At 35.3% G+C, this 17,461-nt stretch overlaps 1 protein-coding gene across 5 annotated transcripts in view; it reads right to left on the bottom strand.

Moving 5' to 3' along the window:
* Nucleotides 1–17,461, bottom strand: part of ITCH (itchy E3 ubiquitin protein ligase) — a 118,864-nt gene that overhangs the window by 11,353 nt on the left and 90,050 nt on the right. For all 5 annotated transcript variants that reach the window (XM_028498441.2, XM_028498438.2, XM_055089715.1 and 2 more), the window contains 8 exons: nucleotides 15,009–15,093; nucleotides 11,525–11,653; nucleotides 7,457–7,529; nucleotides 6,539–6,610; nucleotides 3,984–4,072; nucleotides 2,078–2,237; nucleotides 1,635–1,768; nucleotides 1,196–1,336 (listed from right to left, as the gene is read on the bottom strand). In XM_028498441.2, the coding sequence (XP_028354242.1) occupies nucleotides 1,196–1,336; nucleotides 1,635–1,768; nucleotides 2,078–2,237; nucleotides 3,984–4,072; nucleotides 6,539–6,610; nucleotides 7,457–7,529; nucleotides 11,525–11,653; nucleotides 15,009–15,093 (883 nt within the window). The remainder of the gene's footprint in view (nucleotides 1–1,195; nucleotides 1,337–1,634; nucleotides 1,769–2,077; nucleotides 2,238–3,983; nucleotides 4,073–6,538; nucleotides 6,611–7,456; nucleotides 7,530–11,524; nucleotides 11,654–15,008; nucleotides 15,094–17,461) is intronic.

The raw sequence follows: 17,461 nt of genomic DNA, 5'->3' as shown, positions 1-17,461 counted from the left end.
AGTCCAATCATATCAGTAATAACATTAAATTTAAATGTACCAATTGCAACTAAAAGTAACAATTATCAGAATGGATAAAAGTAGTAAGACCTAAGAATACGCTGCTTTTAAGAAACATACTTTAAACAGAAAGACAAAAGATTGAAAATAAAGGATGGAGGAAGATATACTACACTAAGAAAACCATCTTTTTACTTAAAAATTTTACCTGATCTTCAAATATTCCCCACAAAAATATCTGCATATAAATTTGAGATTCTTTTCAATGCCATGATGTTACATGGCAAGGCAGTTACAGAATTGGTATTTTAAAAAGTGATCCAGCACTACTTCTAGCCTTAAAACTCCCACTTCTGGAGAAAAACTGAAAGTTCTATATGACCAAAATTCTTTTACTTTTTAAATCTTCATATTTCTGGTTAAACTGAAATATATCAGAAAGGGGGGGATTAAAACTCATTAGCATCCACTAGACTAACTCTTTGTAAGGTTTACAGTTTGAATTAACCTGCAGGATAGTCCCTCTACCTTGCTGCCTCCACAAGAATCTGTCCTATCTCTCATGGGCTTTGCTGCCAGACTCGTTAAAAAGAAATTTAGACTGTCTACTGAATTTAGTCCTTAATTTCTTGTAATCTGCCTCTATATCTACCATTGGGCTATAGTTCTAACTGTTCTCTTAAGGGTTATCATAACTTATTAGCCACAACATCTTCTAAAGATTCTTCACTTTCCTTGGCTTCTGAAATGCAGGACATGGCAAATGGACTACCAATTCTGAGCTGCTTGACAGCATCACACGCCATGGCAACTCTTCTCTATTTACGATTTGTGACTTGTGCTTTCCAGCCTCTGTATCTCTGCATGTAACTTCTGCTCTTATTTCTACATAACTAAATCCTTCCCAACCATCAAGGCTCAAATTAAATACCATCAGATTCTTGCTCCATGATTACAGCTAGATGAAAGGATGTCTCCCATAGCACTTTTCTTGTTCCTCTCTCAATGTACTTACAAGGTAGGACGTGGTGTATTGCATCCTTAATAATACATGAGCAGTTCTCATAATAATAATTAGTATAAAGGCAAATATTTTTTGAAATACTGTCCACTAGTATTACTAAGCAATTATCAACATACTATACAGTCCAACAGAAAGGCTAAAAACTATGTCAAAAGGAGCATTCTCTCTTACCTGATATATTCCTCTTTATTTTCTTCTGTTACAAGAATATTGCCACCATTGGGTTTCAAATCATGACTCTTGATTTCACCTAAAATTTCTTTATCGACGGAAAAATACATTTCCAAACCACATTCCTCAATATTGTTTTCTCTGCCCAAATGAAAGTAACACTGTTACACTAATTCAGTCATGTAAGAGTTTTTTTTTAAACTAAAGGACTATGTTCTTAAATAACTATTGTTAAACTGTAACATCGAAATTAACAACAAAACTGGAACATTATGCTCTAAAATCACATTTCTGCCTAAGATATTTCTATAAAATTTATCATATTGAATAATGAGATAGGTTTAATGTAAACCATTTAAATTCAGTAAACCAACTACATGCTTACAATCTGAATACATTACCAACACAACAATAATAAATTAAAAGGAAACAAACTTACTTAACCCAGATGAGAGAATTGTAAAATTCTGGATCAATAGATTCTAAATCCTTGAGTCCAACTGGTTTGTTCAAGATACGCTTATAGAATGGCAAAGAAAAACCTGTGTCTATGAATTTCCCATGGAACAGAGCCTATGCAAGAAGAAAACAATACCATTTAAGATAATTTTATATCTTATAAGATATAAAAGATTTCATATCTTATATCTTATTGTATTTCAGAATGTTTTTGTTTTTTGAATGAAGAACTCATCTAACAAACAAACAAACTCCCCTGTCATATGATCTATTATGGAATATTTCTGGGAAAAGGGCAGATATAACAAGCCCAATCTTAGACATATCTTAATGATGAGAAAATTTCAAATGAGAAAGTTGAAGAAACAATGCTTTAGTATTGCTGAATTAGCAAAGTAAACACAGTTCTCCACTTGCACTTACCATAGCAATAAACCTGCCAATAAAACGAAAATATTTCAGGTGATCTGGATTGATGTAAGAAGCGGGGTTTATCTGCAAGCAGTAATTATCCTTCCCTGCATATTCAAACAGGCAATACATTGGGTTCAACACCTCATGTGACAAAAGAAAGAACCATTCTCTGAAACCAAAAGAAAATTTAGGATGAAAAATCTTGTAAGTAACCATACCAATAAATCAAAGAGCAGTACTATAAAGTTCTCAGGAATCTATACTCCTCTGATGGTGATATTTCTCTAGTCTCATATTGATTTCCACTGCTTCTGTACAAACTGACATCTATTGTACAGAGATATTTACATACTGCGTATTTCAAAGAATCTAAGACATCATTGATTTTAAAGACAACATTATTTGATGAACCACTAAAAAATTTTTTCCAACTGTAATACACATCTCAGTTTCAGAGATGTTAAAATAAGAAAAATTTAGTCTTAGAATCAGTGAAATACTATACATAGTCAAGTTTAAAATTCACTGTTGACCCATGTGGTTAGAACAGCTGAAACAAGTCTAACATTATTCCATCCATTACAAAGCCCCTCAGTGATGCTCATTAAGTTCCACTGCTCTCTAAATCTTAGATAAATACGAAAAACCTTCCAATTTCACAGAGGCAATAAAGCACTTAATTCAAGCTACTCATTCATTAGGAAAATACTGAGAAGCTCTAATTCAAATGCTGTGAAAATACCAACCAACACTAACGTAAGATTATAGTTATTAACTATGTAACATGGGTGAAGGTCTGGCAGAACAGTAGGCAGAGTGAATCTGGGGCAATATATGTGGTATCAGCTCGTGCCTGAGATTTCCTTTCTTGTTGGTTTATGGCCTCTGGTAGTAATCCTGCTTATATACTGCTAGTTAATTTTCTAGTTAAGAATGAATGATTGCCCTCCTGAATTATCTTTACCTAATACAAAATTGTTTCTATTCGTATTTGTTATTTACCTGTGATTACTTCATACATTTGAAATGTGAGCTTTGAAACAAAACCTAAGTAAAAATCCCTCAAATGTCGCCACCAGTTAGTGACCCCACAAAGACTCAGGCTCTGAACCAGGATATTAATAAACAGTATTTCTACTCTTCACAATAATCCCAGAGAAGTAGATATGATCATTCTTATTTTACAGATGAAGATATTTGCCCCAAGTTATGCTACTGAGTGCAGAAAAAGGATTCAAATCCAGTCTTGACTATGAAGTCCTTGGCTTTCCATACTGCCACCATTATGCAAATTTTTAACCTGGTATGATATACTGTTATGGAATAAGCAAAGCAATTTCCTGCTTGAGTCTATCTTCTAGGGGTTTGATTAGAAGCCCCAATATTAAAAAAGGAGAATTTATAATTTCAACTCCTATTTGATACAGCTTTCTATATTTTCAAAACATATATTAATCTCAGTTGGGAACTGAATGACTATTATCTCTATCAGGAATCTGTGATGGGGAAAGTGACCTGAACACTACAGTGCCTTCTATGTTCTGTGGAACAGATATGAGGTGGTGGACTGAACACTGGGTTCTGGTTTGATGATGTAGAGCTTGCATCCAGTCTCTACAACTTAGTTATGTGTCTTTGGTGAGTCCCTAAACCTCATTATTACCTACAAAATTCTCTCACAGAGTTATCCTGAGGATTAAAGGAGTGATGTGGGTGAAATCAACTAGCAGTACCTTAGAAAGTGCTGAATTAATGTTTCTTGAAATTTTATAATTGCAACATTAATAAAGGTACAAAAATTTGCTACATTTCATTTTCCTGAAACAGAAAATTGAGAAAATAATACTTGCAAGCAAAGTGTAATGATACCTTTGGAGGAAAGGAACTAAGTTCTGAGTATTCATATTATCACTACCTTGCTACACCTCCATAATCTAAACCTTCTTCTCCTGGAAAAATCACCCACAAACGTCTTCGCAGATCTTGGGGACTGAAGCTCATTATCTACAAAAAAAAAAAAAAAAAAAAAAGAAGTAAAAGAATCGGTAAAAGTAGAAACACCTTATACCACTTACTTCCAGGTTAGAAATCTCCTGCATCATAAGTAACTTAAATTCCCCATGACATAGAATGGTGTCTGTGGTTTGGTCAACACCACACATATAGAAAATACATTAAAGTTTCATAATGTTTTATAAATTATACATATCTATATTTCTGTATACTTTATACATATATAATTTTCTTTTAAATGATCCTACTACTGACAAAGTTCCTTCTCTCATTTGCTTAGAGCAGAGTAACTGTGACCATGAGCAGAGCTTAGGTCCTTTTTGGTTTGGGTAGGTTTGGGTTTGTTTTATAGCCAAAAGGTACACATAATAACTAAATGGCTAACTTGGAAATGAAAAACAGAGGCTGCAGAGAAAATATAGTTAATTTGAAAACTCATTCTCAGTGGAAACCTGGAAAAACTACTCAAATTTTGTATTCTACTACAGTGGTTAATAAGATCATCTTCATATTTGAAGGACAGTACCATTATTGAGCTACAATGAAGAGGTCATTTGGGTTCTTGCTTTTTAAAAGTATTTAATTACTTGCCCAAAATTGGGCCTGTAGAAGATTACAAACATTAATTACTCTTAGGGAAAAAAATGACAGGGCCTGGAGAGAATAAAGTCCATACAATGATTCTATTTCATGAAAGGATAAGAATGAACAATCACATTTAAATATCCAGAGAGGCTCAGTAAGTGACCTGCTTATGCTAGGGCTCTCTCAGTTCCCAGACTTTCATGAATTCATATCCCACTCAAACAAGAAAATGCCAGATGTAACAAAAAATTCAGTGCTTATGACAAGTATTCCAGAACACTATAGGCTAGAAATATAGCAATGCAAATGAGAAATGTTGTAAGTTAAAATTATCCTTTTTGTTCATTTCTTGTTCCTTCTGGCTATTCCTTGTCCCTGTGGCTGCTCCACAAACCGCAGGGCTGTCCCCCCGGAAAAAAATACCTTGAAATAATACCTTTTAACAAATGCCTAATATGAAGGAAAAAAAGAAATGTTTCTCCTGCAATGTCCCCCATAAGCAGTTGTGCTGTGTCAAGAAAAACTTACTACCCCAAACAACTTTATCCAAATGCTATGAAGAAAATCTGATGCTAATTTTGCTATACGTCACTCTTCCAAAGCAATCAAATTTTTCTCTTTTCATTTCACATTTATTGGATGGATGTAGAGTTTAGGGTGACAATTTTTAAAAACTGTTTTAGCACCATCTGGTCTGTCATTCTGTGAAAGTCTCTAGGTGTCAATAGCTAAAGGGACATTTACTCATGTTCGCATCTTTTCAGCACTGCTATAGGCAAGTTATGTTCCAAGAGACTGGCCCACCAGAGATTGACTACTCAGTGACTGCATACTGGTTACAAACATGAAAATAAGAAATAGGTAATCACGGGGTAGAGAATGGCCTTGGAGCCTTGCTTACATCAGATCAAGAGAATGACTCATAATTCTCTAAGTAGCCTTAGTCAAGCTCTGCTCCTAAAAAAATATCTGCTCCTACTTAGCAGGATGCCAACTGGCATTTCCCTTCAATGTTAATAACTGAGGTTCCATTAGTAAAGAATATAATTGTTTCTGAAAGTAAGTAGACAGCTATTGTCAACTATCTCAGACAATCTCTTTTCCCTTTGCATTCAGTTTAGTACTTCTCGAAACTGTAGCTACCAAAATTATCATAAGGGTTTGATAATAAAGAATCACAACCACATCTGGCCATAAAACAAGGATGAACTGGATGTTTGAATATTAAGACATTTTTTTCCACTGGTCATTTTAATATACCAAAATCACTTAATACTTAGCTGTAGTTGGTTGGTAAACAAAGTTGTAAAATAAAGGTAAGTAGTAAATTAACTCAGGTTCTGAGGACAGCTAAAACATTTGTTGAGTACTCCTAAAAACATTATTTTTAGATATTGTCATCAATGACCAATTACATTTTTTACTACATAAAAAATTATTTAAATTATAGGAGCAAATATGATTATAAAAATGCAAGCAATACAGAAGTATAAAAACAAAGTCTTCTCCTCTCTTTTTCTATCTGTATCCAGTATGTTCATATAGTACTTCCAGACTTTTGTCTACCAAAAGCCTATTTTTTTACTTAAATATTTATTTAAAATCAAACACTGAGCTTAGAAATGGAAACCTGAAACTAATACTAAGTTACTCTGACATTTCAAAAGCACAGAACATACATATACACAAAACACAGACACAAAGGTATCTGCATTTTCCTAAATTTTAAGTACTAAGGTAGGTGGCAATGAGATTAGACTTAAAAAATTCAAGAACTCCATCTCAAAAAATTCCAAAGTGTTTGAACTGCTAGCACCAAAAGGTTTTGGGCTGGAAGCCAGGGGGCAAACCATTAAGTGGATGAAACAGTACCTGCTGAAAGGAATCCTCAAACAATGTTTTTCTTGTCACTGTAATCTTTATGTGCTGTGGCATGGCCAGTTGCTGAAATATAAGAATGTCTTAAGTCAACTCTCACCATTAAAATGGCCTATCAAAAAACCAAAAGGGTAAAATTTTACTTACTTTTTTGCTTACAGTAACAAGTAGACTATGAATATGAACTTTTATTTAATAATGTTTATGCATTTGTTAGTATTCATGCTAATTATAGATCATCTGATACATAAGAAAAAGAAAGCAAGATGTCATATGCACAGTGATTACTTAATGAGTCAAACAAATCTTTACTTAAATTTTCAAAAAGCTAATTCAAATTCTTTTTGCTTGCACAGGCCCAGTACAAGAGTTTGAAGTTTAAAAATATTCATCATAGTAACACTTTGACTGATCCATTAATTTTATTTAGACCCCATAAAGAAATCATTAATTCAGTAAACGTTTATAATACATCACAAATAATTGATCACATCTGTTAAACATACTCTGAATATAACCATATATATGTACTAATGTATCTATCAAAGTGATACATATGTACGGATCTATCAACGTCATTTACATCAAATGCTAGATATGAAAGGAGCTGGTTATAATTTACACATCAGAAATGTTTTAACTCATTTGTTTGAAGATTTCTCCAATCTGAAAATAATGAGTACTGGAATGAGTAGCAATGTTTCCTTATACAAATGGTTTCAAATTTATTCTTCTGGACAAGAGAAGCCATAAATTATCTAAAGGATAAATCTATTTCTTTGACCTAAAAATAGGAGAAAAATTCCAATGCTTCCATTTTACCTCTTTTTCTACAGGTTAATTATTTTCACAATCACTGACTGTGTAAGCAACATAATAAAAGGAGTACAGAAATACAGTCCCAATACTAACCTGACACCAGAACCGGAAATACTGAACCTTTGCCTTGAAGTCCCGTACATAGGCTATCTGGGGTCCATTGTCTCTGAGGAAGAATGTTAATATGACATATATGGCTTCTTGTAAGATAAAATATTGAAGGAAAACACAATACCACACTCCCTAAGAACTCACTAGTCAAATACAAAATGCCCTAGTACAGCATACTCCTAACACCACCTTTAAAAAAATAAAAAATTTCCCATGACTATTTTTAAGTAAGAAACAGAAATAAACTTTGATCTTTTTAAAGCCCCTGTTGTGAGATTCTCTCTTATATACAGCCAAACATAACAGGACTAGGTAAAGGAGGTTCTGTCTGAGAATGGTGTCTATTCCTGAATCCATTCTCCCCTTTATCCTTAACAGAATCTTGAGATTTACTTGGGCAGACTACATTTCCCAGTTTTTCTCTTTTTTTTCTCTCAAGTTTACTAGGGGTTACCAATGTTATTAAATTTTTGAAGACCCAACTTGTAGCTTTGATTTTTCTGTTCTTTCATTTCCATTTCATTGAATTCTGCTTTTATGCTTATTTTGTATTTAATTAACTTTTCTATTTCTAGCTTCTTAAGTTGGAAGCAGGGATCAATGATTTTACACCCTATTTTCTAATCTAGTCCTTTAAAGCAATTAAGTCTTCCTCCAAGACTACTTTTGTTAAATCCCACAAATTGTGATGTTTTGCTTTTATTATCATAAAGTAAAAAAAATTTCCTTATTTCTAGTGAGCCACTTCTTTGAGCCATGGATTATTCAGTAGTGTGCTATTTAAGTCCCACTGGACTATTTTTTTTTTTTTTTATGTGGTACGCGGGCCTCTCACTGTTGTGGCCTCTCCCGTTGCGGAGCACAGGCTCCAGATGCACAGGCTCAGTGGCCACGGCTCAGGGGCCCAGCCGCTCCGCGGCATGTGGGATCTTCCCGGACCGGGGCATGAACCCGTGTCCCCTGCATCGGCAGGCGGATTCTCAACCACTGCGCCACCAGAGAAGCCCCCACTGGACTATTTTTTAATGATGGAGAGAAATATACTTCTGTTTCATACAAGCCTCTATTGTTTTGGGGTTTTCTGCTATATGTGCCCAAACTTAATTGTAACTAAGATTAATGATACAACAGTTTCTGTTTGTAATTTATATCTAATTTCATTAATACCTAATTGGCCTGAATTCCTAGTTTCTGTTTGAAACATGAAGGTTTAATTTTATATTTTCTGCATATTAAAAAAAGTAATGAGGTCAGCAATGTCCTGAAATTAAAGCCAGACAAAGGTGCTACATGAAAACAAAACTGCATTGCACAACTGAAACAATATTGTATGTCGAGTACAACTTAATTAAAATAAAAAAATTAAAAAGTATGTTTACAATGTGCTTAACAAAATTAAAAAGAGAAAAACTACAGACCAATCTCTCTTATGAACATAGATGCAAGAATCCTAAAAAAAAATACTAGTAAATTGAATTCAGGAGCATATTAAAAGGATTAACATTTTAATCCTTTTGACCAAGTGGAATTTATCTCTGGAACGCAAGGATGATTTAACATATGAAAAGTCAATGTAATACACCACACATTAATAAGGGGAAAAAAACCACACGATCATCTCAAATGATGCAAAAAAGCATTCAACAAAATTCAATATCCTTTTATGATAAAAAAACATTCAACAAACTAGAAGGAAACCAACTCAACATAATAAAAGCTATATATGAAAATCCCACAGCTCACATCACATTCAATGGTGGAAGAATGAAAGCTTTCCTGCTAAGATATGGAACAAGGCAAGGCTGCCTGCTGTCATCACTTCTATTCAACACAGTATGGGAAGTTCTAGCCAGAGCAATTAGGCAAGAAAAAGAAAAGGCATCCAAATTGGAAAGGAAGAAGAAAACATTTCTGTTCGAAGATGGTATGATCTTATATATAAAAAACCCTAAAGACTCCAGATGAAAAAACCTGTTAGAACTAATAAGTAAATTCAACAAAGTAGAACACAAAACATACAAAAATCAGTTGTATTCCTATACACTAACAATCAACAATCTGAAACGGAAATTTTACAAAACAATTCCGTTTAAAAATAGTATCAAAAACAATAAAACACTTAGGAATCAATTTAACCAACAGGGTAAAAGACTTGCACAATGAAAACTATAGACGTTGCTGGAAGAAAATAAAGAAGACAAATAAATGTAAAGACAGCTTATGTTCATGGATTAGAAGACTTAATATTGTTAAGATGTCAACACTAACCAAAGAAAACTTCAATGCAATCCTTATCAAAATCCCAATGTCTTTTTTTTCTTTTCAGAAATAGAAAAACCCATCCTAAAGTTCATATGGAATCTCAAAAGGACCCTGAAAAACCAAAACAATCTCAAAAAAGAACAAAGTTGGAGGACTCACATTTCCTGATTTCAAAATTTAGTAAAAGCTACAGCAGTCAAAACACTGTGGTGCTGGAATAAACACAGACATACAGAAAAATAGAACAGAAAGGCCAGGAATCAACCTTCACATATATGGTCAAATGGTTTTTGAGAAGGGTGCCAAGACCACTAAACAAATGGTGCTGGCAAAACTGGATATCCACTTGCAAAAGAATGAAGTCGAACCCTTACTAAAACCATTTACAAAAATTAACTGAAAATGAATCCAAGGTCTAAATGTAAGAGCTAAAGCTATGAAATGCTTAGGAAATACACAGAATGGGAGAAAATATTTGCAAATGACATATCTGATAGGGATTAATATCCAGAATATACAGACAACTTCTAAAGCTCAACAAAAAACAACCTGATTCAAAAATGGGCAAAGGACCGAAATAGACATTTGTTCTAAGATATAAAAAATGGTCAATAAGCACATGAAAAGATGCTTAACATGAATCATTAGAGAAATACAAACCACAATGAGATACCATTTCATACTAATTAGGATGGCATTACACACACACACACACAGAGTAACAACTGTTGGCATGGATGTGGAAAAACTGGAACCCATGTGCTCTGCCAGTGAGAACGTAAAGCGGTACATTCACTGTGGAAAACAGTATGGCAACGTCTCAAAAAACCCCCACAGAATTATGATTTGATTCAACAATTCTAATTCTGAATATATACGCAAAAGAACTGAAAGCAAGAACTTGAACAGATATTTGTACCCTCATGTTCACAGCACCATTCACAATAGCTGAAAGGTGGAAACAACTCAAATGTCCATGAACCACATGTATACACAAAATATGGTAATACATAAAATGCAATATTATTCAGTCTTAAAAAGAAATGAAATTCTGATACAAGCTAAAACATGGATGAGCCTTGGAAACATGATGCTAAGTGAAATAAGCCAGTCACAAAGGACACTTTGTATGATTAGTCAAATTCATAGAGACAGAAGGTAGAGCAGTACTTATCAGGGACTGGGGGAGAAGGGAGACTGGAGAGTTACTGTTTACTGGGTACAGAGTTTCAGAGAGTTACTGTTTACTGGGTACAGAGTTTCAGTATGGGATAATAAAAAAGTTTTAGAGATGGATCGTGGTGATGGTTGCACAACAATAAGTGTACTTAACACCACTAAGATATACACCTAAAATGGTCAACTTTATGTCTATTTGACCATAATTTAAAAAAAAAAAAAAAAAAAACCCCAAACAAAACATATTAAGCAAAACACAGTTACTTTTCAAAAATGGAAAAGAAAAAGTAATGGGAGTTTTCAAGTTAAAAGGTGATAGAAATGAAAGAAAGTAGGTATCAGAAATCAGGGATTAATTGGTGAGCAGTACTGTACTGATAATTTCTAAACTCTCATTTAATGCTGTGAATAGATGGTAACAAATATGGAAAGTCTCTAGGAGAAAATATTCAAGAAGCTAATGGAAATACAAAACATTTAGTGATCAGAGACCTACAGGCAAGCCACCTCAAGAAATAGTAAGAACTGCACTCTTTGGTAATTGAGATCTTTATATCAAAATCTTAGGAAATCAGTTTTACTTTTAATCAAAACATTTAGAAAACTTACAAGGCAGATTTTCCAGTGCGGGGATCTATATAGGTGGTTGTTCTTCTATTGTGGTCCACAAAATATGGAATTCCATCTACTGTGAACCTCATTTCCCAGCCTTCAGGTAAGGGCTTTTCATTTAATTGACTATATAAAACACAGAAACATATATAAACAAACAAAAAATGTTAGAGTTCCTTGTTTGCCAAGTACAGAAACTAAAAATACCCAAAAAGGCGGTAGAAATCTTCTAGAAAACCATTTAGTCCAGTATTTTCCAGCTGTTTACTAAAATCCTATAAGCAAGTTAAACATGTCAACAGGTCCATCAACCATCAGTCTTCTCCCATCTACTTTGCCTGTATTCCCTACCTGCCTAAACATCTCATAGTAACCAAGTTCCGCCAATTCTGCCTTAGAAGTCTTCATGTTCATCACTGTTTTCAATCACCAGCACCAACCATCCTTACTCTGGCTTTATTCATCTCTTTTAAACTTTCATAACAGCAGTCTAACTGGTTTTGCTGCCTCCAGTCTCACTCTGGTCCTATACTCATATTTCACATTGCTGATAGAGTACTAAAACGGAGATCTGAACAAATTCGTTCTCTTCTAAAAGTGATATCGCTATTCACCACTAACCAATTATAAGACCTAAACTCCTCCATTTGGCCCTCACTGTGTCTCGATACTCTGCCCTCTATGTTTCCTTTCCGTTTTACCTCTGCACTCTACCTCCAACTCCCTTCCAAGAACCCTGTGTAGTGTACGCCTACTCACCATTTCCCTAAACAAGACATGGTGTGTCAAACCTCCAAGTGAAGCCTTTCCCCTTGTCCAGAATCTCTATTATTCCTGTTAAGGCAACTCAAATGTTCTTAATGGAGTATTCCTACCCACCTCCTTAATACCTATCTTTAGACCTTGCTTAATCTCTCTAAACTTCAGTGTTCCAAGTTTCATCCATATTTTCCAGTTCATTTTTCTCTATTCTACAGTTTCATTTTTCTCATCTGGTGGGTTTGGTGAGAAGGCAAAGCAATGGAAACGTTCAAGTTCACATCAGAAAGGAAGAAAAGGAGGGGTTAGAGGCATTTAATCTCACTGTTTTAGAGAGCCACTACTGCTGACAGAGTGTCACTTTCCTCAAGTGTACTTCAGAAGAACAAAAGGCTTAGAACCATTGCCTAGAACAGTATTTTGTGAACTATGTCAAAAAGTTAAGAACATTTAACTGTATCTACAGAACTAAATACAAATGTCAGACAAAACAGATTACTAAAAATTTAAGAAGATAACACTTCTCATTTGTTGTAATCATATTTGCAAGATGAGCTCAGTAACAAGTTGTTTTCTTGAAAACAAATTGGATAGAACTGGGTCATTTGTATTATTTATAAAAATATGATTCTAACTTTAGCTCTGAAACTTTAAAGGTCCAAGAGGGAACAAAAAATGGTAGCAAATTACAGAAAGGTGACATGGTCTATTCTATCCTTAGTGATAGAATTTTAAAGAGAAATTAGAAATGTTACCTATGAAATTCTTAATTATTCCTTTTTAAGCTATTGAAAATATTTAAGTTAAATACCATAACTCCATAAAATGCTGTGATTTGTTGGTACCCAGAAATAGATTTTAAATTTAAAGCACACCTTTAAAATAGAGGTTCTTAAAACCCTGACCTACGGTAGATGTGAAGATTTAATCACGCCCAAACAGAGGTCAGATCTCTGCCCTCAGCTACTGGGAGATGATCTCTAGGCCTCTGGAATGTCCTGCCTGTCAAGTGTATCTTTGTTTGCTTAGGGGCTTTGAACACCAGACCGTCAATCATGTGATTTATGAGGGAGGCTTTGGAATATGCCATATCAGCTCTAACCTCTGGAGTAACTAGACACTATAGGTATTAGCCCGAACTGTGGGGAAGAGCTGGAAACTAAAGGTTAGCTATGCAGGCAGTACATGATGGAGCCCCAATAAAAACTCTGGATACTAGAGACTAGGGTGAGATTCCCTGGTTGGCAATACTCAACACATACTGTCCCACATCAATTCTGGGCATTTGGAACCCTCTCAGATTCTGCCCTATACATCTCTTCCTTCTGTTGGTTCTAGTTTGTATCCTTTCCCTGTAATAAAGGAGGCTGTGAGTATAAGAGGTTTCAGAGAGTTCTAGTCTCTCTAGTGAGTTATTGAACCTGAAAGTGGTTGGGGAGACACCCTAAATTTGTAGTCAGTCAGTCTGAAGTGAGCATAGTCTTGGAGACCCTCCCAGCTTGTAACTGATGTCTTAAGTGAGGACAATTTTGTGGGGACTGTGCCTTCTGACTATATAGCTTACCAAATTCCCCACAGGATGGAACCCTCTGGAAATCTGATAAACACATAACATTACATATTGTTATGGGCTGAATTGTGTCAACCCACAAATTCTTCTGCTGAAATCCTAACCCTCAGTACCTCAGAATGTGACCTTACTTGGAAACATGGTTATTAAAGATGTAATCAGATGAGATCATGCTGGAATAAGGTGGGTCACTAATCCAATATGATCGATGTCCTTATTAAAGGGGGAAATTTGGACCTTGAGACATGAATACAGGAAGAATGCCACTGGAGTTATGCTGCACAAGCCAAGGAACTATCAAAGATAGAAGAGAGACCTGGAACACATCCTTTCCTAGTGCCTTCAAAGGGAGCATAGCTCTGCTGACACCTTGACCTTGAACTTCTATCTAGCTTCCTAAAATATGTATAAGACAAGCTTCTGTTGTTTAAGTCACTCAGTTTGTGGTACTTTGTTAAAGCAGCTCTAGCAAACTAATACATACACTATCACATAATGTTATAAAGAAAAACAATTACATATACATAAATAAATATGAAAAAGACAAACTTGTAATAAATAATGTATCTCTTTAGTGGCTTATTAACTAGCAAGTTCTTGTAATGATGTGTGTAAACAATATTTTGAGATATCTGCAACAACTGCAGAAAGATATTAAAAACCTGTGGTTTCTACTGGTGGCAAAGTCCTAGGCATTGTTAGTTCTAATATTATTGTTGTGGCCTACAATCATAATGGAAAGAACACTCAGTTTCAGGTAAAGGTTACTGAAAATGAGTATGTATTTTTCCCCTCTAAGTCACATACTCCCTCAATTCTATCCAGAGATGTTAGGTTGCAAAACCCCACTTTAGAATTAGTAATCTGGTCTTACTAACAACAAACAGGTATTTTTTAGGGAAACACACACACACACACACACACACACACGTATTTGTATATACCAGCAAGGCTTTTTTCCCCCCTGGACTCTCAAGAAACCCACATTCATTATATGGAAATAATAGTGTAATTTTTTCTCTTTCTTAAGTATATGGGTAATTAAGGCCTTTGGGGAAAGAATATGTAGGTTTGATCTTTTTCATAACTGAGTTGGAAATAGGGTACAATCTTTAAGAAGTTATCTATACACTAATAACTGCAAGTTCTTACCCTTGATTTCTGGGGTCTTCCCATTGTGTGATACGAGTATTGTGGTTGACAAAATATACTCTACCATTGCTGTCCGTTCTCTTCTCTTTAAAACAAACGAAAAAAGGCAAAGCATTAGAGTTGGCATAGTCTTCTTCCTCAAATTAAAATAAGATGAGCTGATTTTACCCATTTCTCACTGCTCTGTTGATTCTGTAGTTTTTAAATCACAACTTTAAAGGTTTAATTTATTCTTTCACTATTAAATCCACATACTTACTCAAGTTATAAAATATCATTTTATCCTAGAACATGGGTCCCCAACCCCTGGGTCCTCGGCCTGTTAGGAAGAGGTGAGCAGAGGGTGAGCAAGCGAAGCTTCGTCTGCTGCTCCCCATTGCTTGCTGGCTCGCATGACCGCATGAACCATTCCCCACCACCACCACCCCTGCCCCCACCTTGGAAAAACTGTCTTCCACAAAACCGGTCCCTGGTGCTGTCCTAGAAACTAAATAGACATAATTCACAATGTCCTGCCCATAGGACCTTTCTGTTCAATCCAACCAGCAGCAAGAATAATTAACTGTTTTATTTAACTCTGCATATATGACCTCATTTTAACCTTAAAAGTCCCACAGAGGGCTTCCCTGGTGGCGCAGTGGTTGAGACTCTGCCTGCCGATGCAGGGGACACGGGTTCGTGCCCCGGAGCGGCTGGGCCCGTGAGCCATGGCCGCTGAGCCTGCGCATCCGGAGCCTGTGCTCTGCAATGGGAGAGGCCACAATAGTGAGAGGCCCGCATACCGCCAAAAAAAAAAAAAAAAAAGTCCCACAGAGTAGCTAGTTTTCGTTTATCTTGAAGATATGGTAACTCAGACAGGCTTAGTGATCTGCCCCAAATTTCAGAATTAAGTAGCAGCTAAAGGATGGAAACTGACGTCTGCATTCAGAGATTTTTTTCATATCACACCATCTCATTTCTTAAAATACAATGGGAGGATATAACTTAATTGTTTCTTTGCTATATGCTAGGCATTATCCAACTAGAAAAGACACTGTTTCAAAATATATCCTGTTTCTTAATACAACCAGTTTCCAAATCCTAAATATCTATAGTAACTTTTAACACAAGGGTTGGGCAGAAGGGCTCGGCTCTTTAATTTACTGTATCTGAAGCAGCTGCTTGTTTACCCACCTGCCTCTTGCTTTAGAATTCTCCTTGCTTTCTTATACCCATTCTACACAATTTGCCCTGCTTCTTTGAGATTTCTCATTAAGGTTTACAAGATGTGTGGATATTATTTTCTCTTTTAATAACCAAATAGTTTTGAAATTTTAATATTAATACTAGTTCTGTTGTTTTGAACTACTGACTTCTCTGCTCCATTACAAATTAATTCTTCAAAGGAACGGTCTCTTCCGGTGTCTGAATCTTTTACATTTGGCCAAGATGTCTAAAAATGAAAACTAAAGTATTCAATAGTATGAAATGGATTCCCACATTTTAGAAAGCATGGTTATCTTAAAATTAGCAATTTTCAAAAAAAAATTTAAGCTTAACTCCACGGTGATAAAGCCAGTTTTTATTTCCTATGGTTTGAAAGTTCATATGTTTTTCAAACAACATTTATTTAGATCCTTTGGATCTTTCTTTAAGCAAGATATTGCAGAATGAGTGTTAGGCCAAATTATATAGCCTCGTAAAGTTAGTGTTTGGTAACTTTTAACTTATCTCCAGGACTGACTCCATGATCGCAAGTAGCAGTGATGATACTGGGGCAGGGGGTAGGGGTTGGGGTGAAGGTGGCACAGAAGGGATATATTGGTATCATGAATCTGCTCCTGACATCTCAGGTAGTTTCTATATCAGCTGACCTAAAATAGAAATAGAACTTCCAGAGTGTCTAATATACAGAAAATGGACTTTGCATCTTCTGACACATCCTGAATAATAAAAATGGCTTTGCCGGTCATGGAACCTTAAGTGTGGAAACATGTAACCAACTTTAAGAGCTGTCTCTGAGGCAAAAAGAAGCACCCATAGCGCTACACAGTTGTAGCTACATAATAACAAAATAAGTTCATGTTCTTGGCAGTCAAATTTAAATTTTTAAATACACTTAACAGAATTAATAAATTTCTTGTGTACAAGTAATTTTTAAGTAACTTTTATAATCTAAAATTAATATCCTAAGTGCATAGTTGATTGTATATTCACCTTTTAACTGCCACGTAAGTTGAGATTTCAGGGCCAGATATTCTCTCTTCAAAAAGCTAACATGAACAGAGTCACTGCCTGGGTTCTCCAAGGGTTCTGAAGTCTGAGCACCCTGCCAACCACATCAGAGCTGGTGAGTTATTGACCTCAGCTAAGGACACCCTCTTCTTACCCATGGTCAGTGTTTACTGAATGGTGTCATGAAGCTAGGGATGGCATGGAGATATTCCTTTTTCTTTCTTTTCAGATGAACAGAT

Source organism: Physeter macrocephalus, chromosome 14, assembly GCF_002837175.3.
Source record: "Physeter macrocephalus isolate SW-GA chromosome 14, ASM283717v5, whole genome shotgun sequence".
NCBI lineage: Eukaryota > Metazoa > Chordata > Mammalia > Artiodactyla > Physeteridae > Physeter > Physeter macrocephalus.
Note: the sequence above shows the minus strand (reverse complement) of the source record. Positions and strands in the feature narration are given on the sequence as shown.